Consider the following 26,761-nt stretch of genomic DNA (forward strand, 5'->3'; position numbering starts at 1 on the left):
CAGTAGTCATGACAAAGACCTGATGGGCTGCAAAGCCTAACATACCGTTGGTTCCTTTGCAGAAAAAGTTTGGCAACCTCTGATCTGTCCTATGTTCTCTCTTTTTATTTATTTTTTGAGACGGAGTCTTGCTCTGTCTCCCAGCTGGAGTGTAGTGGCTAGATCTTGGCTCACTGCAACCTCTGCCTCCCAAGTTCAAGCAATTCTCCTGCCTCAGCCTCCCGAGTAGCTGGGACTACAGGCACCACCACCATGCCCGGCTAATTTTTGTATTTTCAGTAGAGATGGGGTTTCAACATGTTGGCCAGCTGGTTTCCAACTCCTGACCTCAAGTGATCTGCCTGCCTCGGCTTCCCAAAGTGCTGGGATTACAGGCGTGAGGCACCACGCCTGGCCCCTATATTCTCTATTTAGTATCAGCCTATCCATCTATATGCTACACAAAATATACTATATTTTATTGATGAATATTTAAATTGCTTTCAATTTTTCCAGAATATAAACAATGTTACAATAAATAAGTACCAAGGATCATACTTTAGAATTCCTTTTTTTTTTAAGCCACTGTGGGTGCCTGGCTTATACTGATATTCAATAAATATTTGTTGACAAACTGCTTTTGAATGAATCACATATCAAACACAGTAGCTTGCAGAATTCAGCCAAATGAACTTTGTTGACTGACTTCATATAAGTTCAAGGACTTAAGGGTATAATTATTGATAATTAAATGTAAAAAATAAATCCAGTGTGAAGTCATTAAGATTTTCTAGACTGAAGCTCTCCCCTTACTAATGCAGACAACAGAGTAGAAGCCATTTTCTTCCTTTATAAACAATTATAAATCAGGACAATATGCTGAAATATTTGAAAAAAATCCATGAACACCTTTCAGTGACTATTTGCATGCTTGAAGTTTTACTCAGCTGTTTTTAAATCTACCCATTAGTTGTTACATCTTTTTTTTCCATTATAGATTCCATTTGTTTCATCCTTTTAGTAATTATCGGTTTTTTTGTTTGTGTTTTTTTTTTTTTTTTTTTTGAGACAGAGTCTCGCTCTGTCGCCCAGAGTGGTATGCAGTGGTACAATCTCAGCTCACTGCAACCTCCGCCTCCTCCTGGGTTCAAGAGATTCTCCTGCCTCGGCCTCCTGAGTAGCTGGGATTACAGGCGCACATCACTATGCCTGGCTAATTTTTGTATATTTAGTAGAGACAGGGTTTCACCATATTGGTCAGGCTGGTCTTGAACTCCTGACCTCGTGATCTGCCCGCCTCAGCCTCCCAAAGTGCTGGGATTACAGACGTGAGCCACCACACCTGGCCCCTTTTAGTGATTTTCAACATCTCTTGCTTGTATATCTCCTAATTCTTCCTCACGGTGGTTTACTTCCTTATGTTGCATCTATGTATCTTTTATTGTGAGCTCAGCTTCACAGGATTTTTTCCTCTTGTGGTAGTCTTGGGTATACTGTTTTGTCAACCTAACCCAATGGAGCAGTTCTACATCTGCTACAAGCTGGGTCCCTCAAGGATCTGTCATTCCTAAACTGGAATTTCATGAAACCTCTTGTGAAAGTTTCTTAGCCTGAAGTTCCAGCACATACAGACAGTGTAAACTTGGACTCCAGATTCATCAATTCTCACTCAGGGTCCTGGGGAGACTGCAAGGTTCCTTTCTGCTTCTGAAGGCCGGCAGGTAGAATTTTTCAAAGCCCTTCATCACGGATGTTAGTCTTAAAACAGCGTTTCTTATACAGGGGCCTCAGTTCCGGCTCCCACTACATACCCTCAGGTCATATATCTTGACCCCCAAATGAGGGGTCATGCTCTTTACTGCTCTGAGTTCCCTCAGGGATTTTCTATTTGGCAGGTTCAGCTATGTATTAATATTTTAAAAATATATTTTATCTAGCATTTTATATTTTATAGCAGAAGGCAGGTATCTAGTCTGCTTTACTGATGAAGTTCCCTGAATATTAGTTTCATACTGCCAATCAAGAAACATAGCCTCTTCCCGTTTTTCTGAGATCAGTGCTCCCCAAAAGAAGAACTGGCACACTGCAAGGAGTGATGAAAAAAACAATCCCTCGGAACACAGGAGGAAGATTTTACAGCTCTTATTTAAGTTGACTTCTTAAGGTAGAAGAAATATCGAGTTAACGTCTGATAGGCAGGTGCCTCGCTCAGTCTTTACGTTAGGCAGCCTCACTTTATATGTGACACTAGAGGTTTCTCAAGGGAGTGGGGTGTTCTTCACTCAGCAGGTGGGCTAGGCATGCATAATCCACATTTGTTTACTTTCAGTATACTGTGATTAATGGAAACATACAGGTGCCCAATAAAGTGGGCTTATGGATTATATTACCTGGTTTCAACTAAAATCAAATGAAAATGAAGAGAGTTACACAAATTCCTTCAAAGAAGTCATGAATCAAAGACAACAGTAATCATACTAATTACTAACCAGAAAACAAGAAAATGGCAGTTCTGAGACATCTCTTCTTTTTAGAATGAGCTCTTTGACAGTAGGGCATAGTAGGACTTGCATGTATTTTTTTATGTTGTGTATGTATCCTATGTAAGTATGCTAAAAATGTTTTAATAATAGGTGAACATGCTAGAAAGTGCTTGGTGACTACTGCTCTAGGCAACCAGGTTATTCCAGTACTAAGAGGCTGTGTCCAGTGGCTAAAAAACTAAACTACAGACCTTCAACTGGTGTCCCAGAAAAGAGTCCTATTAGAACCTGGGTTCCAAAATAAACACTGGAGGAATACTGAATAGTGATAGTCTCTTGTTTCCTAGAGGTTACATGAAATTACTACTATGTGGTAGTGGCTCTCAATGGTCTGGTAAGTCACAAACGAAGGATGATATTAATGTGTGTGATCTCTGCCCACAGGGATGCATAAGGATTTGGGTGAGAGCTCTCATGGCTTTTTGTTACTTTTGAAAAAACAGGACAGTAAAACAAATAGTGTTGCTGACTACTTTGGGGCTATAACATCCATAAAAATCATTTTACATGAATGTGTGTCATAAAGTCAATCATTTCAAAAAGTCACAGGAACTGTAGCACAGATTAGACAGGCTGTGGGCTGTGTGCTAGCTGGAACTCCACTCCTCTTCCATGCAAGAAAGTGAGTGGAAATCATCATAGAAGTATGTTCCAATCTGTCCAAATACACATTTTTTTTTTTTTTCTTTTTGAGATGGAGTCCCACTCTGTTGCCCAGGCTGGAGTGCAATGGCATGATCTCAGCTCATTGCAACCTCCCCCTTCCAGGTTCAAGAGATTCTCCTGCCTCAGCCTCCCGAGTAGTTGAGGTTACAGGCATGTGTCACCACGCCCAGCTAATTTTGTATTTTTTTTTCTTTTTTTTTTTTGAGACGGAGTCTCGCTCTGTCACCCAGGCTGGAGTGCAGTGGCCGGATCTTGGCTCACTGCAAGCTCCGCCTCCCGGGTTTACGCCATTCTCCTGCCTCAGCCTCCTGAGTAGCTGGGACTACAGGCGCCCGCCACCTTGCCCGGCTAGTTTTTTTGCATTTTTTTTTAGTAGAGACGGGGTTTCACCGTGTTAGCCAGGATGGTCTCGATCTCCTGACCTTGTGATCCGCCCGTCTTGGCCTCCCAAAGTGCTGGGATTACAGGCTTGAGCCACCGCGCCCGGCCTAATTTTGTATTTTTAATAGAGACGGGGTTTTGCCATGTTGGCCAGGCTGGTTTCGAATTCCTGACCTCAGGTGATCCGCTTGCCTCGGCCTCCCAAAGTGCTATGATTACAGTGTGAGCCACCATGCCTCGCCCAAACATACTTTTAAACATTTCAAATTTCTACCAGGCACAGTGGTGCATGCCTAAATACCAGCTACTCAGGAGGCTGGCTAAGCCAGGAAGATCACTTGATGTCAGGAGGTCAAGACTAGCCTGGGCAACTTAAGGAGTAAGTTAACTGTTTTTAGTAAGAAATTACTTGGGATATCCAACATAAATGACTGAAAACAAGATTTCTGGACACCATGGTCTGAGAGTTGCTTCTTGACATCTGAATTCGTTACTATTTTGTCTGAATTGGTTATAGGTATAGTATCAGGTTAATTGCCTCGGTCTTCTGGGTGACTGGGCTGGGCCTGGGCTGGCTGGAACTCACCTCTGACCACAAGCAGCCTCCTTGATTTACCCTGGTATGCTCTACAAATACTACTTTTGATCTGTACACTGACAAAATTTGAAATGCAATGCCTTAGAGCAAAAATGTGCAAACTATGGTCTGTGGGCTAAATGTGGCTTGAAGCCTATTTTTGTATAGCCCATGAGCTAAGAATAATTTTTACATTGTAAATAGTTTTTAAAAATAAAAAAATTGGCCGGGTGCGGTGGCTCACACCTGCAATCCCAGCACTTCGGGAGGCGGAGATGAGCAGATCACGAGGTCAGGAGATAGAGACCATCCTGGCTAACATGGTGAAACCCTGTCTCTACTAAAAATACAAAAAAATTAGCTGGGTGCGTTGGTGAGCACCTGTAGTCCCAGCTACTCGGGAGGCTGAGGCAGGAGAATCGTGTGAACCCAGGAAGCAGAGCTTGCAGCGAGCCGAGATTGCAACACTGCACTCCAGCCTGGGCGACAGAGTGAAACTCCATCTCAAAAAAAAAAAAAAAAAAAAATCAAATTATTACATAACAAAAATTTTATGAAATTCAAATTTCAGTATCTGTAAGTGAAGTTTTATTGGAATCACACTCATTGGTTTATGTATTGTCTATGGCTGCTTTTGCGCTGCAACTGCAGAGTTCAAGAATTGTGACAGAGACCATGTGGCTCACGACACCTAAGATACTTTTTATCTCGTTTTGTACAGAAAAAGTTAAGCAACTCCTGAGAGTGCCTTATCAAAACCAGGAACAATGCTCAGCAGATCTGGCTTTCAGCAGATCAGCATAGAATGTCTCTGTGCATGGAGGTGCTCTCCCTTGGCAGTCACTATGGCTTAATGTTGGTAATGGTTGAAGCATACACCAAAGTAATAGAATAAAAATGAGCACATATGATCTAACAAAAGACCACTGAGTAGCTTTAGGGTTTGGGGCTATGGGTAATTTTGATGCTGACACTGACTTTTAAAATGTGGAGTGGTTTAGAGATCATAGAATAGAGTGCAGATGCTCCTCATCCTTTCAATGAGGCTACATCCACATAAACCCGTGGTAAGTTGAAAATACTGTAAGTAAAAAATGCATTTAAATACACCTAACTTTCTGGACATCATAGCCTGGCCTGGCCTATCTTAAACATGTCCAAAACACTTATATTAGACTATGGTTGGCCAAAATTATCTAGCACAAAGCCAGTTTTATGATAAAGTGTTGACTAGCTCATGTAATTTACTGACTACTGCACTAAATGTGAAAAACAAAATGAGTGTACGGGTAGACAGTTTATACTGAATGTGTATTGCTTTTGAACCATTGTAAAGTTAAAAAACTAAGTTGAACCATCTTAACTTGACTGTGTATTTGAAATTGGGGTTGTCTGAAAAAAAAAACATAGGCTGTATGTTATATATCTAGAATGTCTTTCTTTTATCATGTCTAAAGAAGATATAAAAAGGGTTACTTCTCCACATAAATGAGGAACAGATAAGGAGTGGGGTGGACAGGAAACTAGAAATGAGCTTTCCTGAGCCAAGAGAGTTCCATCTTATGAGAGGAAGAAGCACGTCTCTTACTTGCACAAGTATAGGCATCTTTGTTGGTGAAGGGCTTCATACACTGGCTACAGCTGATAGGACCCACAACAGGAATGGAACTGAAAGTGTGACCGTTGACAGTCTTCTTATCTTTCTCCTTGTCTTTAGAATCCTTCTCCTTCTCCTTAATCTTATCTTTTTCTTTTTCCTTTTCCTGCCGAAGAAAAGAAAAGAATCCACAGTTAATTAAACACTGGAGGGCCTTCTCCTTACCTGGGCACCCAGATGGCATGTGGTCAACAGTGGCTGGTGACTATTTTGGACAAGAGTGAGAAAGTTCTGGGCAAAGTGTGTGTGTGTGTGTGCTTTTTTTTTTTTTTAAATTAAGGTGTTGGCATGCAAGCTACATTAGAAAATTCACATGAAAACTGGGCAGGCTGAACAGTTCTGAAAGTGGCTTATACATTGGTTACTTCTACCGATAGACACAATGCCCAAGGACCAGCACTGCAAGGAGGGCTTCTGACGCCTCAGCACAGTCCTTCCTCAGCAAGCTACAGCACAGTCCACACAGGAAGAGAGGTCAGCTTTAGGCAGAAGGCAGAAGAAAGGGTGGTAGCAATTCTGGGATTGGCCCGAGGGAGAGAAAGATGCCTGGGTGGCATGAAAAATTGCCGAGGCTCCTCTCTAACTTTCTCACATCAATCGCATATCCCTAAGTGAGGGAGTACCTATGAAGTTTCCTCCTTTACTTTAGTTAGAAACATAAATATGCCCCACATATACATTTTCAGTTCCTGCTAATTAGAATTTTAAGGTTTATAAATATTAACTTTGGCCTAATTTTCAAACTGGCAAGAAGAGACTGATAAGAGGGGGAGACTGGAAAACCACACAGTGGTTAAGAATACGGATAATGGTACCAGACCTTGGTTCAGATTCAGGGTACTACTACTACTACTACCATGACCACCAACACCAACACCACCACTACCACTACTACTACTACTACTTGGTAATGGTGTGACCCTGGGTAAATTATTTCTCTGAGCCTCAGTTTTCTCATTTGTCAAATGGGAATAATCACAAAAGTACCCATCTCATACGTTTTTTAAAACATATGAGGATTAGGTGAGATAATACATTTCTAAAGCATTTTGCACAGTGCCTGGCACAAACTGAAAACACAGTAACACTTAGCAATATTATTAATTACTCATAATTTACTGGAAATGAGTTTCATTAGCTCATTATTCTCCTAAGCCAACACAGAAAGGTATTGCTTGCAGTAATGGAACAGAAGTTTTGATGTGAGCAGGGAAGATAGAAGAAATCGGGGAGTGGCTAAAGGATAACGGTGCAGGGCACGGAGGATAGGAGAATGCACAGATGACAGGAAGGAGCCTTGTTAATAATTTTTCTCAAAAGCCACCTTTGTCATTCCTCAAGCTAGTTACCAACAGGGTCACTTCCTTTAAGAAAACAGAGTACTAGGGAAAGGAAGTCCCAAGGCTTAGTAGCTCACTCCCCTACCCTGAGTACCTAGAGGTGCAGGAAGGCAGGAAAAGCAGGCATGTCCCTAGGTTGGAAAGATAACCTTCCTAAGCCATGCTCTCTGACCTCTTTTGTGAAGTTCCTTTCTTTCCTGTGGTCTTCCCTCACTTGTCAGAGTGGCAACAGAAACTGATACTCATCTTGTGCTTCCTGTGTGCCCAGTCATTGCCCAGGTGCTTCTACTTACTGAGCAGGCCATAATCAGGCCAGGTACAAAGCGCAGGGGACACCAGCAAAGGAGAGATCAGACTGGGTGACCAGTGGGGGCACGGGCTGGGAGTCAGGAGCTCTAAGTGCCAGAATACCTTGGCCATGTCACCTCAAGAATAATGTAGGAATGTCAGAAATGTTCTAGAGACAGACTGAAAGCAGAGGACTCATATGACATCAAGCCTCAATCGAAGAGAGGTTGTTATCAAAGCTTATACAGTCATGAAGAGGAATGGAAAGGAATTCAAACCTTGAAAACCTGTAGAACGACTGATGAATGCTGGGTCCTTAATTAAATATCTAAAGCAGTCAGGGACATTTCAGGTGGATACCATCCTTAGGAGGCCAGGACCATGGGGACATAACCATGCTCTTCGTAAAAGGTCCTTTAAGCACTGTTTGGCAGAGTACTTGGCTGGCTAATTAGTATCAATGAAATAATTTCCTTTCAAACCAATTGGAATACAAAGAACTACCATTCACAAGGTAGGAGGTTTTACCTATTGCCAGTACTATTGTTATGTCCTTAAAAAAAATTCCAGGAAAATGGGTGTCCCAAGTCAGTGATCATGACAATTACTAAATGCCTTACATTTTGAATCAATGTCTTCTACATACATCATTTCATGTGACTCAATGACTCTGAAGTGGGCAGGGTGAGCGTTATGCTTCCCATTTTCCAACGTAGAGGATAAAGATAATAAATAACCGCTAAAAATCTGAACAGTTACTACGTGCTAAGCACCGTAATAGGCAATTTACATGTATTTTCTCACAGCAACCCAATGAATTAAGTACTAGGTACTATCTCCATTTTACATCTGAAGAGACTGAAGCTTAGAGATGTTTAATAACGCATTTGAGGCCACACGCCAGTAACTGCTCAAGCTGAAATTAAGATTCAGATCGGGCTGACTATAAAGCTCAGCTCTCATACACTGCACTATGCTGCCAGGGACTGAAGAGGTTGGTTGACTTGCAAAAGATCACACAACAGATGATCAGCACAGTCAAAATGGGAACACAAGTCTTCTGACTTTCTGTTCAGAACCCATCCACTGTAATGAAATGGTAAATAATTGCTACATCTATGATTCATGTGAAGTCTTTTGCTAATCAAATACATATCATGAATATCTAAGAGCCAAATTACTACACTTTTGAATTATAAAAAATAATGAGAGAGGAAGGGAGAAAAACTCCACTTTACAAAACAGGAAGCTGTTCTGAGTGAAAATTGGTAACGGCTAAAGTACATAAAACTTTAATAATAACAACTAAATTTGGGGGTTTTCAAATAATTTCTTCCTTTTAACTAAATTTTGCTAAAGGTTTTTCCATGCATAAAATGTTAAATGGAAAAGCATGATTTTTTTTGCTCAGGAAAGTTAAAGCATACTTCAATCATTTAAAAAATCTTTTTATGGCAACCAGTTTATCCTCTCAAGCCTTGCAATGTTCCTCAAACCTGAATAAGAAATAGCTTCCCTTTGCAACAATCCAAACTAGTTCTTCCTAGGATAGAAACAAAACAAAACAACCAACTCCACTGGCTCTTTCTGTGTTTACTAGAATTTAGTGCTTTAAAGAAGTCAGGCTCTTACCTCCCCATGCTTTGGTCCTATGAATCTCACTGTTATGTGGGGTACTTCATGAAACCGACCCCATTTTATCGACATGATTCGACCCCCATGCCAGGAAACGTGCTCTCACAGAAGCGGGGGTGCATGCCGTCAAGGTAGAGCTCAGCAGCTTTGAGCTGCCATTAGTGAAACCGTAAGAGGAAGCCAGAGACTGGTTGAGAAAGGGAAGGAGGGAGGGCTGAGACTGCTTGTTTCCTTAAGACAGTCTTAACTGTTTGAATGCTGCTGGTAAAGCCAACAACCCTTGTTACCAAGGATACAGGAAATGAAACAAAACCCCATTCCCTCCAAAAACAGCGTGTGTGGACAGTGCTTAAGCTGCAATATAAGAACTCTGGCAAGGTTTGGGCCAAGTTTTTACACGGGAAGTTAAGGAACGCATCTTATCTATTTTAAAATAGACTCCTCATTTTATAAAATGCAGTGAGTTTCCTAAGAAAACTTTTTAGTGAAGTTGCCTGTGGTAAAGTGGTGACTAGTTATTTTCTGAAGTTTGACTTTTCCATGTTTAACAACTGGCAAAATGTTTTAGCTGTGTGCTGGGGAAACAGGCTAACGGTATTTAACAGGGATAGATGCAGGTAACAACTGCATTAGGACACTATCAAAGGTGACTCTTCACTTTTCCAAAAATATCCCTTTATACATGTAATTACAATAAAAAGAACACTCTGGACAACTGTGAAAACATGATATGATCAAACAACTGTCATGTTACAGATCTTTAATCAAAGAAGGAATGAGAATTACATTTAACATTAAGTCTTTGTAAACACTACTCTAGGAGGCACTTCTGAAAGGCTAATGGATACAGCTCTTTTTCGTACAGACCACAGGACCTAGGAGCTTTAACTGAATTTCCTGTTACCAAGTCATGTAGTATATACTCGCAGCTGTGCAGGAATTTAACCCGTGCATTCAAAAATACCTACTTCAAATCAAATAGATTTGTCTAAAACATTTCTAACCACCTCTTGCTTGTTTACAAAGAAGAAAGCGTAGTATTAGGTTGGTGCAAAAGTAATTGCGGTTTAGAAAAAAGAAAACCAGTGTGATAGGATGGTTTAAAGAGGGTCATTCCACTCCCTTTGTGAAGTCGAACATCATGCATATGAGTGTTTAAATACTCTGTAACATGCAAAATTACTTAGCAGGAAACAGCACTATCTCTCAAAGATACTAAGACAAAAGCAGAAACTGCCGGTCTTCCTGTTCTACTTCCTGTTTAGGCCCCCGTCTTCAACGAAAACATACAATATATTTAATCTAATCACTTATGCCAGTCGGTGATAATTCTCAAAAGGACATAGGATCAAGGACTCAATTTTTTAAGTTTATATACAAAACCCAGTACCCCAGACAAACTATGTTACCCTCCTAGGAATGTGAACAGTTTACTGCCTACTGCTTTTGGCTTCTTTGGACATGTTTAAGAACTGTGTATCATCACAACTATACAACTGAATGGAATATATCTAGGTTAATCACTATAACCTATTTTCATAAAGACACATATATATCATGCAAAAGGAAAGCAGACATTTTCAAATAATCCTTAGACAATTTTCTGAGTTACAGGTGGCATTTCAGTATCATATTCAGTAGATGCTTTTAATTTTTCCTTTAAAAGATGTAGGTCTAGTTTTATTGAATGGTGGGTTAATAAAACAACTGGATCAGATGGTCTCTCACAGCATCTATTTAAAAAATAATTTTGGAAAACTGAAAATTTGTGATTTTCACAGAAAAATCAGTGTCAATATCCATAGTAGCACTTTCAATTTGTTAACATTATGGAGAAGTAACATTATTCAATAGTTAAGAACAAGATTAGAGTTAGCATCACTATGCTAACAAAATTTAATATTCATTAATTTTTATGTTACCATTTAGAAAATAATTACTTCTGCATGGTAGAATGCTATGCAGATACATAGCATAGTGAGGGTATTTAACACAAAACATACTGCTTTTCCTCTATTTCTTTCCTTTCTTTTTTTTTTTTTTAAGAGACAGGATCTCGCTCCATTGTACAGATGGAGTGCACACAGCTTACTGCAGCCTTGAACTCCTGGGCTCTGATCCTCTTGCCTCAGCCTCCTGAGTAGCTAGGACTACAGGTGTGCACCACTACGCCCAGCTAATTTTACAGTTTTTTGTAGAGATGAGATCTCACTATACTGCCCAGACTGACCTTGAACTCTTGGTCTCAAGTGATCTTCTCATCTCAGCCTCAAAGTTCTGAGATTACACGTGTGTATCACTGTGCCCCGCCCCACACTTTTAAAAAATCATCTTTTGCTACATTGACAAAAGCCAAGCTGTTCCAATTTTATTTAAAAGTGAGCTAATAACAACTCACTATAAAAGGTGACTTACAGTTGCCACTAGGACACTCTAAACACTTGGTAATGGGAAATGGACTACAATCTAGGGTTATGAATTTGTAATTTTTTGAGTTTCCACTGCTAAACACAGCATGGCCCCAAGAGATCAAATCTTTAAGCCAAGTCTGAAAGAGGAACCAATCTCAATTGCAAAAGAGTGTTGTCATTTTGACAAAGGAGATGATCAGAGGCAAGAGATCAACTGACACTAAACAGTTTCTACCAGTGATCACAGATTTCAGTCTAACACAAAGTATGTTTTCTCCTGTCCTTTCTGCTCATCCCCTCCTAGCAAACTCCAGTCCTTTCAGATTTAAAAAGTTAAAAGAAAAAAATTATACTGTATAGTAACATTTTGTTTAAACACAAAATGATGAGTACTACTTCCTGGAAGTCAGATCATAGGAGGTTGTGTGACTTGAAGCATATGTCTCTGTGCCTCAGTCTGTAAAACAACGAGGCCAGGATGAGACTTTTTTAAAGGTCAGGGTCCAGTTTCTAAATTCCATCTTACATTGTTTTTTTCCCCATTGTGTGTGTGTGTTTTACCTCATCCATGAGATCAGTGAATTCACTGCTCTGTTCTAAAACTCCATGACATTGGGGAGATGGCTAGAAAGGGGGAATCTCCACTTATTTATTGGTCTTCCATGAAAGCCTTGTTTGAAGACAAGATTCGGCAGTTCAAAAGCAAAGTAAAAAACAACAAAAACATTTTGAATGCATCCAAACTATACCATAAAGTTTTTCAAGGTCATGACTATGAGCTTTAGTTCTCTTAGGTGCCTGTTAACACTTAGAGGAATGCTAAGACTATACAAGTCATTTAATAATATTTGGCTAATTTATATTGATCTATCCAAGGGGATTTTCTTTTGCTGATACTATTATCCAAGCCAGCAGTTGTAAGTAAAATAGGTAAGGCTCTATTTTAAGCCTGGCTGCCAATATGTAAATATGTAGAATACTGGTAAAGCAGTCCACCCTCTTTGACCTTCATTTTTTTTTTGAATTATAAAACAAGGCTGAGTCCAAAGTTAATACTTAAATGTGTGATTATGCTAGAAATAATTTGCTAGACTCTTTGCATCCCTCCCTGATTGCCTACTTTCTCTCCATTCTGTACTTGGACAGGAGAAATGAAGAGAAAACAATTCTTGTGGCAGGTTTTGTGGGAAAATTTCTCTGAATGTATTTGCTAAACCAAGAGATCTTACAAAACATGGTAAAATACTTTGGCTATATGTCCATCAGCCCACTGAACTGAGGGTTTGAGAAGCTTAGTGCACCTTGTTTTGTGAGGGAGGAGGCGATGCCCTTTTATGGCAGTATTATTGAATTCAATGTTTATTTATCCCCTTACTTCTAATATACTTACTTCAATATACTTCTTTATATTGAATTCAATGTTTATTTATCCCCTTACTTCTATATACACACATGTATGTACATGTGTGTATATATCATATATGCATGTATATACTACACACACACACACGCACGCGCGCACACACACAGTGATTGCTTGCAAGAGTTCCTTAACTGATTTCAAATTTTTATTTATCTATGTCTTTATTTTGTTAGAGGGTGTTGTGGGTAGACAAATAGGGTATGAGAGGTGAAAAGATTTTCCCCATGAACTTGAAATAGAATCAGTTTTGGTTTAGCACTGGGAATCAGTATAAGAAAGTGACCTTCTTTTCTCCCTTTCTTTTGAAAATACATTTTTAAAAAACATTAGAAATATATAAACCAAAACATTAAGCATAGTTATCGCTAAGTGGGGTTATTACAGGAGATTTTCATTCTTTTACTTTTAGATTTTGAAGATTCCCATAATGAGCATGTAAAAAATAACTAGATAAAAAATGTTACTTTAGGCTAGGCACGGTGGATCACACCCAGTGCTTTCAGAGGCTGCAGCAGGAGGAATGCCTGAGGTAAGGAGTTAGACCGGCTTGGAAAAAACAGCAAGATTTCATCTCTACAAAAAAATTTAAACATAGCTCAGCATGATGGCACATGACTGTAGTCCTGGCTACTTGGGAGGCTAAGGTGCAAGGCAGGAGATTGCTTGAGCCTGGCAGTTCAAGACTGCAGTGAGCTATGAACACCACTGTGCTCCAGCCTGGGTGATGAGTGGAACCCTCTATATACACACACACACACACACACACTCTCACACACTTGGTTTAAATATTTATTTAATCTCTTAAGCACTAAGAGAATATGTTCTAAATGCTCCTAATTAGAATCCCTCTAAACCCAAACGTAAATATTTTCAATCCTTTGATCTTGGCATAAAATCCTTCTGTTGCATTTAAACTGATATTGCAGATTTAAGCACTGTGGTTTAAGAGGATGGGATTTGAAACCAAAGAGATCTGGTTTGAACTACTTCTTCACGTTAGAGGAGCATCCTTGGTAAGGTACATCACTTTTAGAAAAGAGAGATAATACCTATCTGATAGGGCTGTTGAAAGGGTTAAATAATATATGGAAAGCACTTAGCACATAGTGAAAATTCAGTAACTGGTAGTTTCACTTCTTGCTATTTTTCTTATTATTTTCCTTTACATATTAGGCAATTTCAGAGAGTAATCCTAAATTTATTTTCATTTATGTCCCCATGATTTAACCAGTTTTGGCGTGTATAAAGGCTGTGACAGAATCCTACTGAGGACCGACTACGGTGATCACAAGCAATGCCCACAGCGATACTTACTTTGCTCTTCTTGCTGCTGGACATTTTATTCTTGATGTAGCTGAATGTACGACTGACTTTTGTTGCACTCTTCCATTCAGAATCTTTCTTGAAGAGGCTTTGTGGCGGGAAATTATAGTTCTCTTCTGTTACACTAAATAAAACAAGATTGACTTTTTAAAAGGACTACAGAAGTTAAATAAATGTGAAGCAGAATAAAAGATAGATGAAGGTTGCTGAATGGCTTTTCATAGAACACAGTATGCCACAATGCCCAGGTTCTGTTATCAAAACTTGGCTAAGTTTCCTTAGATCCATCACTAATGTTTTTTTGTTCACTTGTTTGTTTTGGAGACAGAGTCTTGCTCTGAGTGGTGTGATGATAGCTCACTGCAGCCTCGAACTCCTGAGCTCATATGATCTTCCTGCCTCAGACTCTAGAGTAAGCTGAGACTGAAGGCACATGCCACCATGCCTAGCTATTTTTCTAAGATTTTGTAGAGATGGGGTCTTGCTATGTTGTCCAGGCTGATTTTGAACTCCTGGCTTCACATAATCCTTCCACCTCAACCTCCCAAAGTGCTGGGATTATAGGTGTGAGCTACCGCCTGGCCCATTTTTAATGTTTTAATTATGAGTTTTCAGTGATCTCATGTTAAAAAGAGCCTGTTAATTATTAGATAATTATTTTGTATGGAATTTATTCATCTACAATAGCACTCAATCTACAAACTCCTTTGCAACAAATGGGTGCTTGAAAGGAAACCCATATATGTAGCAGAATGACAGTGTACTTGCTAATAGGAGTTGCCAACCAAGGAGTCTTATGACTGACCACATATTCAAGTTCCTTAACGGTAGAGATCACAACTCTTTTCTAGCCTTTGGGACGCTGGACAATCAGGACTGTGGACTGGTCCATGCAGCTAGCTTCAATTTTAGGAGGGAACGTACTGAGTAGCAGGCAGAATTGAGGCAGAGTGTTGAAAGATCAATTTTAGGAGTTTTATGTAGATTCAGATATACTGATCTACCTGTTTGAGAAGGCTACATAAAATCTAAGTCCATCCAAGATGGACGTGTTCTAACTTAGGAAATTTGCATGGTTGATTTTCTTAAATGCTGGGCATTTGGGCCGGGTGTGGTGCTTATGCCTGTAATCCCAGCATTTTGGGAGGCCGAGGCAGGTGGATCACGAGGTTAGGAGTTCGGGACCAGCCTCACCAACATGGTGAAACCCTGTCCCTACTAAAAAATACAAAAGTTAGCTGGGTGTGGTGGCATGCGCGAACACAGGAGATGGCGGTTGCAGTGAGCCGAGACTGTGCCACCGCCCTCCAGCCTGGGCAACACAGTAAGACTCTGTCTCCAAAAAAAAAAAAGCTGGGCATTCGAATAAACAATCCGTTACATAGAAAAGGCATCCATTTATACTACACTTTGCTTAGGTGTTCTAAAATAGTTACTTTAGACGTTTCCCACAGAATGGCAGTGATTGCCTCTAGGGCCTCTGTGAGAGGGCAGGTGGCAGGCAGAAGCAGCACCATAAGGGGTCCTGTCAACAGTCAAAGTTTATTTACATATGTGTTGTTTACAAAACAAAGCAGTCTGCTTTTAAGACAATGGGGAAATTGTATGAAAACCACTGCTCTAGAAAGGAGAAAGAACAAATAAGCTGTAAAAGCAGTGCAAAGAAAAGCATTCATTGCAAGGGTTCTGAATCAGAATCATAATTGAGGCCTCTGTGAAAAGGCAACTCAGAAAAAACTGCAGGGCAGCTATAGGAACCCGAATTATGCTTCAAGTAGAATATTCCGTCTCATAAGCATGAAAACTGAAATTAAAATAACGAGTCAGAACAGAAATCTTTTGCTTGCTGTCAAGTAAAGAATCAACCCGTGGCCGGGCGTGGTGGCTCATACCTGTAATCTCAGCACTTTGGGAGGCCAAGGCAGACGGATCACCTGAGGTCGGGAGTTTGAGACCTGCCTGACCAACATGGAGAAACCCTGTCTCTACTAAAAATACAAAATCAGCCAGGCATGGTGGCGCATGCCTGTCATCTCAGCCACTCAGGAGGCTGAAGCAGGAGAATCGCTTGAACCCAGGAGGCAGAGGTTGCAGTGAGACGAGATCCTGCCATTGCATTCCAGCCTGGGCAACAAGAGCGAAATTCTGTCTCAAAAAAAAAGGAAAAAGAAAAAAAAAGAAGCAATTCATTTACTCCGACAGAGCTGTGTACCATTTACATGTATACAGAAGAAAACAGCTTTAAAGCTTAAAATAGCTAAGAGTATTATAAATTGCACACACACAGACACTAATATGAAACAAAATGTTGTTAAACTGTTAGATTTAGGAATGAAAAATCCCCATAAGCAAAGTGTGCACAAGTTCATAAAGTCAAATAATAGTGTACCCTCACATCAATAAATACAAACCATTTTTATCATGAGGATAGTGTAATTAATCAGAGAAAACTATTGAAGACATTAACTTTAAGAGATATAGCCTTCATGACAAAACCACTTTAATCATTATTCCAAATTTATCACTCAAAGAAGAATCCGATAAGCTCAATTAACTTAGTTGATGTAATTAAATGGCCTAAGAGATTTTAAATTTTCTTCATTTTACTTCTGGAAAAAGGAGTAACAAGTTTATAGTACCTCTCAGTCTGATTAGCACTGGTATTGTGGAAGGTACTGTGGAAGGGCCGTGAATCTAGAAAACAAGGCAGAGGAAAAGTTAGAACCAAAAAATTTAACACATGACAGGTAGAATATTTATAAATTCACAATGACACAGCTAAAGCAAAAACAGCATGTGAAAGTCAGCACATGGTACCTCCTCCTTCTAAAGGTTTGAAAGAAGGAAAAATTAAACTTGAAACCCTCAAATTAGAACCAGATGTAGGCAGTGAATTTCTCATAAAGAAAGTAAGTTTAATCCGTGACTCAAGTAATTGAAAAGACTCCAAATAACTTTTTCTAATGCTTAAACATATATGAAGCAGGTTTAATTCCAGTTCTTAACAATCTTAAGTTTGCACAAGCCATCCTTCTGAGATGACATCATAGGAAGAATACAGAATAGGAAATTAAATGTCATATTTTATCCCTGCTAATACTGCTTTTAAATGTTTCTACACTAAGGATCTAGCTCTCTAATATATGTTTCTACACTAAAGATCTAGACCTCTAATATTTTCATGAAAATTGCTAGAAAAAGATTAGCAACCAGGAAAGAGCATCAGAGCTGGCTTATCAAGTCTTGGCCCTGTCACTAATTTGGGATGAAACCTTTGGATTTCATTTCCTCATCTGTGAAATGAGGGAAATAAAACAGATGGCAAAGTCCTTTCCAGGCTAATAGAGATAAAAATGAATGAGGCAGATGCATACTTCTTCCTTCCACAACTACTGGACCATAAACTGCTGCAGATCATTAAAATTCTAAGACTATGTTAGATAGGGCAATATGAAGAAAAAACAAGGAATATTATCATTATTTTGATCTACCACATGTTAATAAAGGTTGAGTTGCTGAAGACTTAGATGAGAGCAAGGCCTCAGTTACAGTGATAAATGATTTTCAGTTTTCAGGAAATCAGTTATAGAACTATTTCCGTGTATATTCCAGGGTAATAAAGGTTACCCTATATCACTATTGTAACGATTTAGACAAAACACCCTCCTTTTTCCTTGAGGTTGGTTTCAAGGATCTCTGAGACTACTGTGAGCCAAACTTTAATCTGATAATCTGACAGAGACTTGAAGGTGTTCTACTACCAGATAACCAGCATTTGGGCCAGGCGTGGTGGCTCATGCTTGTAATCCCAAACTTTTGGGAGGCCGAGGCAGGCGGATCACTTGAGGTCAGGAGTTCAAGACCAACCTGACCAACATGGCAAAATTCCTTCTCTACTAAAAATACAAAAATTAGGCAGGCGTAGTGGCGTATGCCTGTAGTCTCAGCTACTCGGGAGGTTGAGGCAGGAGAACTGCTTGAACCCAGGAGGCGGAGGTTGCAGTGAGCCGAGATCGCTTCACTGCACTCCAACCTGGGTGACAGAGCGACTTTCCATCTCAAAAACAAAAACAAACAAAAAACCCCCCAGATTACCAGCATTTGAAACTCTTCAACTCTCAAACTATTTTGGATTCTGAACAGGAATCTAAAACTGTAGTTATTATTTTTATTATTAAAAATGGTTTTTTAGAAACAGGGACTTGCCATGTTGCCCAGGCTGGTCTTGAACCCCTGGGCTCAGGCAATCCTCTTGTATCAGCTTCCCAAAGTGCTGGGATTACAGGTGTGAGCCATTGCACCTGGCTAAATTTAAATTGCCAAAAGATAGGAATGATACATAAGAAACCTTAAATTCTAAGTCTTCAAGAGATTGCCTTCCGTATTTTTTTCCTTTTTCCCAATTTGGGGTTCTTCTTCTATTTATTTCACTTACGACACATGGTAACAACAGCCAGGTAAGAGGGAAAGATTAGCAGAATAAGAATATCTGGGATTCATTTCCAGGTTCCACATAATCTAGGTATCAACTATCAGCATTTTAATTTCTTTCTTTCTTTTTTTTTTTTGAGATGGAGTCTCGCTCTGTCGCCCGGGCTGGAGTACAGTGGCCGGATCTCAGCTCACTGCAAGCTCCGCCTCTGGGTTTACGCCATTCTCCTGCCTCAGCCTCCCGAGTAGCTGGGACTACAGGCACCCACCACCTCGCCTGGCTAGCTTTTTGTATTTTTTAGTAGAAAAGGGGTTTCACCATGTTAGCCAGGATGGTCTCGATCTCCTGACCTCGTGATCCGCCCGTCTTGGCCTCCCAAAGTGCTGGGATTACAGGCTTGAGCCACCGCGCCTGGCCCAGCATTTTAATTTCATGATGTCTCAGTGTACTTAAAAAAATTAAGAGGATTTAAAAAAAAAATCAGGGCTTTTAAAACATTTTCTGCCCAAGGAAACTTCAGTGATATAAGCAGCATTAAATTTTCTAAGCTTGCCTGGATTCTATTATACATTTAAGCAATTACCTAGTAAGTTACCACCCTAGTAATATGAACTAAATAAAAATAAAATTCATAATGCAAAAAAATACCAACCAACACAAAACCAGGCCAATAATAAGCTTCCAGTAGATATCTGTGGAATAAATTAAAAACTGAACAAATATGTGATTGACTACTAGGAGAATCTATGACTCCTATAATATTTTCAACTACTCCACTGCTAAAAATTTTAGTTAAGTTATAATGACCTTTTAGATGTGGTTCTGAAAACAGTAATTAATCCACCAATGTCTCTGAAATTCCTAAAGTGTCATCAAGTTTTCAGAGTATCTAAGAGTAGAAAACAACCAATGCTACTTCCATGACAAAATTATAGACAAAAGAAATGAAACGAAACTTGTCATTAAAGTTAGCCTGGAAAGTATTATTGTGGGTAAATAATATATTTCAACTAGATTATCTTTCAAGGCATGAAATAACCTGCAGATTTATACTACAGCCAGGAACTTCAGGGTGGAATTACTGGATGGATACAGTCGAATATTTTTCAGAGTGTGTTCCATGGAACACCAGTTTCATGAAATGTATACAGTGCTGCACATATTGTGGTTTCCTAGTTAATACATTTGGGAGAAACAGTATATTGAACTCTGCCTTGAAAATCCACAATGTAACACAACATTAGCATTTTAAACCTTCTTAACCCAGAGTTGCCTAAATTTACTAATATTTGGCCATGAACCAACCCCTCCCTTCTTTTGGTTCTCCCTGCCCACACATAATTCTTACTAGTATTTTTGAATTTAAGGAACACATTTTGAGAAGATATTTGATTTAAAAGTTTCTGCAAGCTTCCGTATTTTTAGGGTTCCATTGTGTTGGATTAACTGAGTGACCAGTGCTGTTATAGGATTATAATTCTGTATTAGCAGGACCTTGGCTGTTGTTGTTGTTTGTTTTTTTGAGACGGAGTCTCACACTGTTGCCTGGGCTGCAGTGCAATGGTACCATCTCGGCCACTGCAACCTCTGCCTCCTGGGTTCAAGCGATTCTCCTACCTCAGCCTCCCTACCAGCTGGGATTATAGGAACCCGCAACCACACCCGGCTAATTTTTTGTATTTTTATAGAGACGGGATTTCACTATGTTGGCCAGACTGGTCTTGAACTCCCGACCTCGTGATTCGCCTGCCTCAGCCTCCCAAAGTGCTGGGATTACAGGCATGAGCCACCGTGCCCGGCTGGGACTTTGGTTTATTTGTCAGGCTGATTGGCCTACTTCCCAGTATATTACAAATACTTTGATTTTTTTTTTTTTTTTTTTGAGATGGAGTCTCACTCTGTTGCTCAGGCTAGAGTGTAGTGGCATGATCTCTGCTCAATGCAACCTCCGCCTCCCAGGTTCAAGCAATTCTCCTGCCTCAGTCTCCCGAGTAACTGGGACTACAGGTGCCCATCACTATGCCCAGCTAATTTTTTGTTTTTTTAGTAGAGACAGGGTTTCGCCATGTTGGCCAGGCTGGTCTCAAACTCCTGACCTCAAGTAATCCACCTGCCTTGGCCTCCCAAAGTGCTGGGATTAGAGGTGTGAGCCACCGCATCTGGCCTATTACAAATACTCTGTAATGAAACAGCTTTGACAATTTCTGAATACCCAAAGTTACAGGGGATTTTCACAACTTTCCTCCTATTACAACTGGGATCATCTTATTCTGTGTCTATTTTTCAAACATGTTTTATTAGTGAAAAATATACCAAATCTTTAATAAGGCCTCCATTTAAAAGCAAATTAACTGTCTTACTGTGCATAATGCATTTCCCTTTAAGAACAGTGTGAAAATGCCAGCTTGAGCAACACTTAATATTGCTGAAACTTAGAATCATCAAGTGGTAGGGAATTAGGGTGCTTAATCATACGGGTATTGTAATTGTCTCAGACTCATAATACTAGTTATATAAAAACAATTCATTAACTTTCTATTGTAAGTGGTTTCTCCATTAAAAGCAATCCTGGAATATTCTAGAAATCTTGCAAAATTGAAGACAATAATTTTCATGAAGGGGGAATTCATTTCTTTTCCAAGTTTACTTAAATTGATACCTTGTAAAGTTTTTATACTAGGCATTATCAAGTAAGAATGTATTCATTTGAAGCCTACAGTTTATCCAAAGAACTGAAAAAATACAAGTTCAAAAGGAGAGAGAATGTAGGAGATAAATACATATATAACTCCCTCCCTCTAATCCATAGGGTCTAATCTTAAAGGAAAGGTACTTTTAAAGAAATGGTCTGAAAAGGAGAAGAAAAAAAGTGTAAAAATAGCTTCTAAATACCACAGATGAACATCTAGATATCTGTCCCACGAGACAGAACAACAAAACAAGGAAAATAAAATTTACATTGTGAAATAAAAAGTTTTGTGAAATTAGCACACAATACTATTACAAAGAGTACACAATGGGATGGGAACACATCCCCTACACCTTTGAGGGTATCTGTGTGCTGGAAAGATATCTTGTGCCCTGGAATCAGGAGGCCAGTGGCTCAGTGTTAGTACTACACAGAAGACAACAAATGTTCTATCCAAACCAATTCTCAAAGGCAAGCATAAAGACAAATGACTTACAAAGGATGGCATGCAAGGGGCTAAAAGCCTCCAAACAATTTCTTAGTACCAAGCCTATAGCATTTTCTGAGCTGGTCAGACCTTCAAGAACAGTCACTGGACACCAAAGTTGCTTACTTACTATGCAACTCCTCCTCCTCATCACTGGAATAAGAGCCAAGAGAAAAGAGAGTTTTAGACTTAAGGAGGAGTGGAGAGATGCTGATGGAGATCCGCCTAGCTGGCCGCATCTGCTGCTGAGCTGAGAAGGAGGTTCACAGAAGACATTAGAGCATGCACAGATTACGCCAGGACCTTCAGCACATGGGGAAACAGTATAATGTCAATGGACTATGTGGTTCCGGGAAATGGTGAACGATGTAATAATTTGTTTACATTCTCATCTCCATTTCTGAATATACAGAATTCTAATGCAGTTTCTAAAAAACTCGGCTAATAAATACATACCTGTTAGATTATGAAAACAAGAATGATCACAATTCATACCTGGGGTTCTCTTTCTTAAAAGTATACTAAAAACATCTACTAGTGGTGTTCCTCAGGATTCTATATCTAGCTCTCTTCTCCCTCACCCCAAATCTCCTCATTGACTCTACTTCTGAACGACAATCTGCATACAAGACACTGGTGAGTCACATCTTTCTAATCTGGAAGTCAGATCTCTCTATTTAGCTCTAGGCTCATTCCTCTCCCTGCTCACCTGTGGGTGGATGTGCCACAGGCAGCTACAGCTCCAAAAGCAGGTAAGTGAACTTATATTTTCCTGCAGAACTGTTCCTCCTCCTGTGTTCCTTCACTTAGTGAGTGGTACCAACATCTAACTCATTACTCAAAACGGAAACCTGCGCACCTTATATTTATAAACGGAAACCTTATATCACACTTCACTCAGGCTTCTTCACTTTGTTTTCTAGCTCAGCCTCTATTCCTCCCCTATTGCCACTGCTCTCTGCCTTGGTTTAGGACATGGTCTACTACTGTAACCTGAATCCTGCAAAAGCCTTCTATTGGCCGGACGTGGTGGCCCACGCCTGTAATCCCAGCACTTTGGGAGGCCGAGGCAGGCAAATCATGAGGTCAGGAATTTGAGACTAGCCTGGCTAATATGGTGAAACCCCGTCTCTACTAAAAATACAAAAAATTAGCTGGGCGTAGTGGCAGGCACCTGTAATCCCAGCTACTCAGGAGGCTGAGGCAGAAGCTGAGATAGCGCCACTGCACTCCAGCCTAGGCGACGGCTCCGTCTTAAAAATAACATAACACAACATAACATAACATAACAAGCCTTCTACTGATCCAATCTCTCCTCCCCATAGTTAGCCTGAAGTATTCTAATCAATTATTGGATCAATTTAATCAACGTAAATGATTCCATTTCCCTCAGGCAAGAGGCCGAAATTCCTCAGTCTTGCTTTCTACTAATTCACCCAGCTAATTCTCAGTTTCCTTCTGGTCCAAACTTTAATATTACTTCTCCTCAGTCAGCCTTCTCTGACCCCTTAGGTCTGTCAGTCCTATAACATCAAATGTTTAAGTTACTGCATTTACCATTTTCTATTAGATTCACTTGTTCTCATCTGTAAATGTGGTGAGGAAAGCAACCCTACCTGTGAGTTCTCCCCTCTCCTACCACTGTCTAGCCTGGTATATGGAAAAGAGTAGGTACTCAAATATTTACTCGATAAACACATTAATAAATGAACTTCCCTTTATCCGACTTTCTGGAATCTCAATGTCCTAAATGAAATGAGAGAAAAAGCCCTGTACCTATCTAATATGAAAGCAACTCCATACCCCAGATAAATGCTAAGCGACATCACTGTTTGCTGTTGCAGCCACTGCATGTAATAGATCAAAGAAATGTTGGTACAAATACACACTAGTTTGTCAGGCAGTGAGAGTCTTGTGCAAAAGTAAGATACTACTGTGTGTTCTGATGTGCCTCCAAATGTGAAATGGATTTATAAAATGAAAATGAGCTGCCCCTATTACCCAGAATCTAAGAACATCCCTTTCATGCGTCACAAAATCATAGATGATAGGAAAAACCTTATGTGATGAGTATCTAGTGTATCCCTCACATACAGAAATCTCCAACATATATATATTATATAAAGGAAATGTTCTGGTAACATAGCAATTCAATTTTATAAGGTATCTGATTTAAAGTTTATATTTATATATGCATTTAATGAACATGCATGTTTTCCAGTCTTATAATTTAATAACGTCAAAAAGAAGTCTGATGACATTTTTGTTCTGATGTATTTGTCAATGTTATCTTTTCCAAACAGAATTGTGCTAAGAACATACACACACACACACACACACACACACACACAGAGAGATATATACATACTTCAGTAAATTCCCATCACAATTAGAGAAGAAATCCAGAAAAGAGAGATAAAATATCCTCAATAGCACTGATGCCTAACTTCCCAGAGGCCCACCTTGATCTTTGGTCACACAGATCCTTTACCTTTTTAAAGATCTGGTACAGATATGTAACTGCCACAGTTCAGCTCTCAAGACGGCCTTAGCTGTCATAGTCTAATGCATGCCACACAATTACAAGTTACGGCTCCCATCAAAACATGCTTAAGAAACTTGGCAAACTCACATGCCATAAGCAAAGTTATAAAAACGACCCCAAGGGAAAGTGCCCTTCTTTGTGATACACATAGAGTATTCCTTCTGAAATGCTTGGGGTCGAAGTATTTCAGATTTTGAATTTTGGAATATTTGCATATATATGATGAGACATCTTGGGGATGGGAACCACATCTGAACATGAAATTCATTTGTTTCATATACAGCTTATATACACAGCCCAAAGGTAATTTTACATAATATTTTACATAATTTTGTTAAGGCCTCATACATGGAATTTCCCACTTGTGGCATCATGTTGGTGCTCAAATGGTTCAGATTTTGGAGCATTTCAGACTTTCAAATTAGGGATGCTCAACCTGTAACACATCACACAAAATGAAGGGGAAAATGAAATCTCATTAAGAAGCATATGAAGTTACAACATCTAATGGGTCCAATACCCCTTTCAACATATCACCACTAATGTGTTTCCAGGGATGTAATCAAGCAGATTATTATTTGAAGCATCTTCTGGGTGGGAGCAATGAAAAGGTTAAAAATACAGCCATAGAAAGGGATCATCTGGGCCTGGCGCGGTGGCTCATGCCTGTAATCCCAGCACTTTGGGAGGCCGAGGCGGGTGGATCACAAGTCAGGAGATCGAGACCATTCTGGCTAACAAGGTGAAACCCTGTCTCTACTAAAAAATACAAAAAAAAATTAGCCGGGGGTGGTGGCAGGCGCCTGTAGTCCCAGCTACTTGGGAGGCTGAAACAGGAGAATGGCATGAACCCAAGAGGAGGAGCTTGCAGACAGATATCCCGCCACTGCACTACAACCTGGGGGACAGAACCAGACTCCGTATCAAAAAAATAAAAAGATCATCTGTCATAACTGAATTCTATACATGTGAAAATAAAAAATTTTTTTTAAGTTCTATCAAGAAACCACCTATGTTTCCCAGTACAGTGGGAGAAAAAGGCCCCACACAATCTTTCTCTGATGCAAGGAGGAGAAATGCTCAGCACGCATTCCATGGAGAGGTTTCCCTCAGGGCAGTCCTCCCAGGCACCAAGCCTCATGACACCTGTGCTACTGCAACCCCCTAAAAAATGGCCACCAAGTCACGCTCATCATACCTCACCCTTCAAATCAAGACAGTAAGTCCAAGACAGGAGGCACTGCAGCTTTTCCCGTCCTCTGTGGTTCCTAAAGAAGCTACTGCTTGCCTGCTCTCCACCCCAGAAAGTGACATAGAAATATTTTAGTCACCCTCTCTACTTAGTATTTTCCTTTACATCAATAGATTTTTTTTTTAAAACAGATCCCAGCTTAGAAATAATGCTACAAGTTTGACTGTTTTTCTAATCCAGCAAATGACCCAACAAAAGACATTCTGGACAACAGCTCAGTGGAAATACATTTTCAGAAATGTTCAAGTTTTACTGACAGCTGTGATAAACTGTGGTCAAGGCAACTAATAATTTCCTTAGAAGGAAAAAGAGCGCAGGTAAAAGCTGGAAAGCAGTGAGATTAGGATGAGTTTAGAAAACATTCTGTTCCTGAACAAGCACACTCATAATAAACAGCCAAGTGCAAGACAACAAGGGACAATGTTCTAGCAATGGTGAGCAATGTCTAACCTTGTTTAAGCTCTGGGCAGAGAAAAATGGACCCTGGCACTGTTCTGGTTATTGTGAACAATCACACTCCACAATGACAGCATGTGCTCATTATGTGACAGAAAGCATGCTATGGACTTCAAATAAAGTCAGATTTAAGCCACATCACATTATCATCCCCATTTAACAGCTGAATTGAGGCAGAGAGTTTCAGTAACAAGCTCAAAGTAATACAGCCACTAAGTGTGCTTAAAATATCAGTTAAAATATTTTAAGTGTATCAAACATTTTAGGCTTTAAAAATCACTGAGGATTTTAATTATTACACTATTTCAGTTAGGGAGAATATGACCATAGATGAATCATGCTGAGTATTTTAAGTGATTTGGAATTGAACACTTGAGTCTGGAGCAAATTATGAAATATCCAGTTATCCCGATGCTTAAGGCATACCACACACACTTTAACACAAGTTTTAGTCTTCTCTTCAGTCAGAATTTTAATATTTCCAAAATGATGTATTATGTTTCTAGTGTAGAATAACAAATACAGTTGGGAAACTATTTTAATTGTATATAGGAGGAACTAAGGAGAAACAGTGACATTAAGGTTGATGGGTCCTTCTGTTGCAGCATATGATACCAGAAAGGTACGTGGGGCTAGCTATCATTCCAGTCTGCATGAAACGCACGCTACAAATCAGA

General features: G+C 39.7%; 1 protein-coding gene across 15 annotated transcripts in view; it reads right to left on the reverse strand.

The window, feature by feature from the left end:
- The window catches only part of AKAP13 (A-kinase anchoring protein 13), a 364,057-nt gene that overhangs the window by 49,166 nt on the left and 288,130 nt on the right, over positions 1–26,761 (reverse strand). For 10 of the 15 annotated variants that reach the window (XM_033189117.1, XM_033189119.1, XM_033189118.1 and 7 more), the window contains 4 exons: positions 21,962–22,081; positions 16,863–16,917; positions 14,215–14,347; positions 5,735–5,909 (listed from right to left, as the gene is read on the reverse strand). In XM_033189117.1, coding sequence (XP_033045008.1) covers positions 5,735–5,909; positions 14,215–14,347; positions 16,863–16,917; positions 21,962–22,081 — 483 coding nt within the window. The remainder of the gene's footprint in view (positions 1–5,734; positions 5,910–14,214; positions 14,348–16,862; positions 16,918–21,961; positions 22,082–26,761) is intronic. The other 5 variants (XM_033189124.1, XM_033189129.1, XM_033189128.1 and 2 more) reach the window with 1 other exon arrangement.

The sequence above is a fragment of the Trachypithecus francoisi genome, unplaced genomic scaffold (assembly GCF_009764315.1).
Source record: "Trachypithecus francoisi isolate TF-2019V2 unplaced genomic scaffold, Tfra_2.0 Lachesis_group3, whole genome shotgun sequence".
NCBI lineage: Eukaryota > Metazoa > Chordata > Mammalia > Primates > Cercopithecidae > Trachypithecus > Trachypithecus francoisi.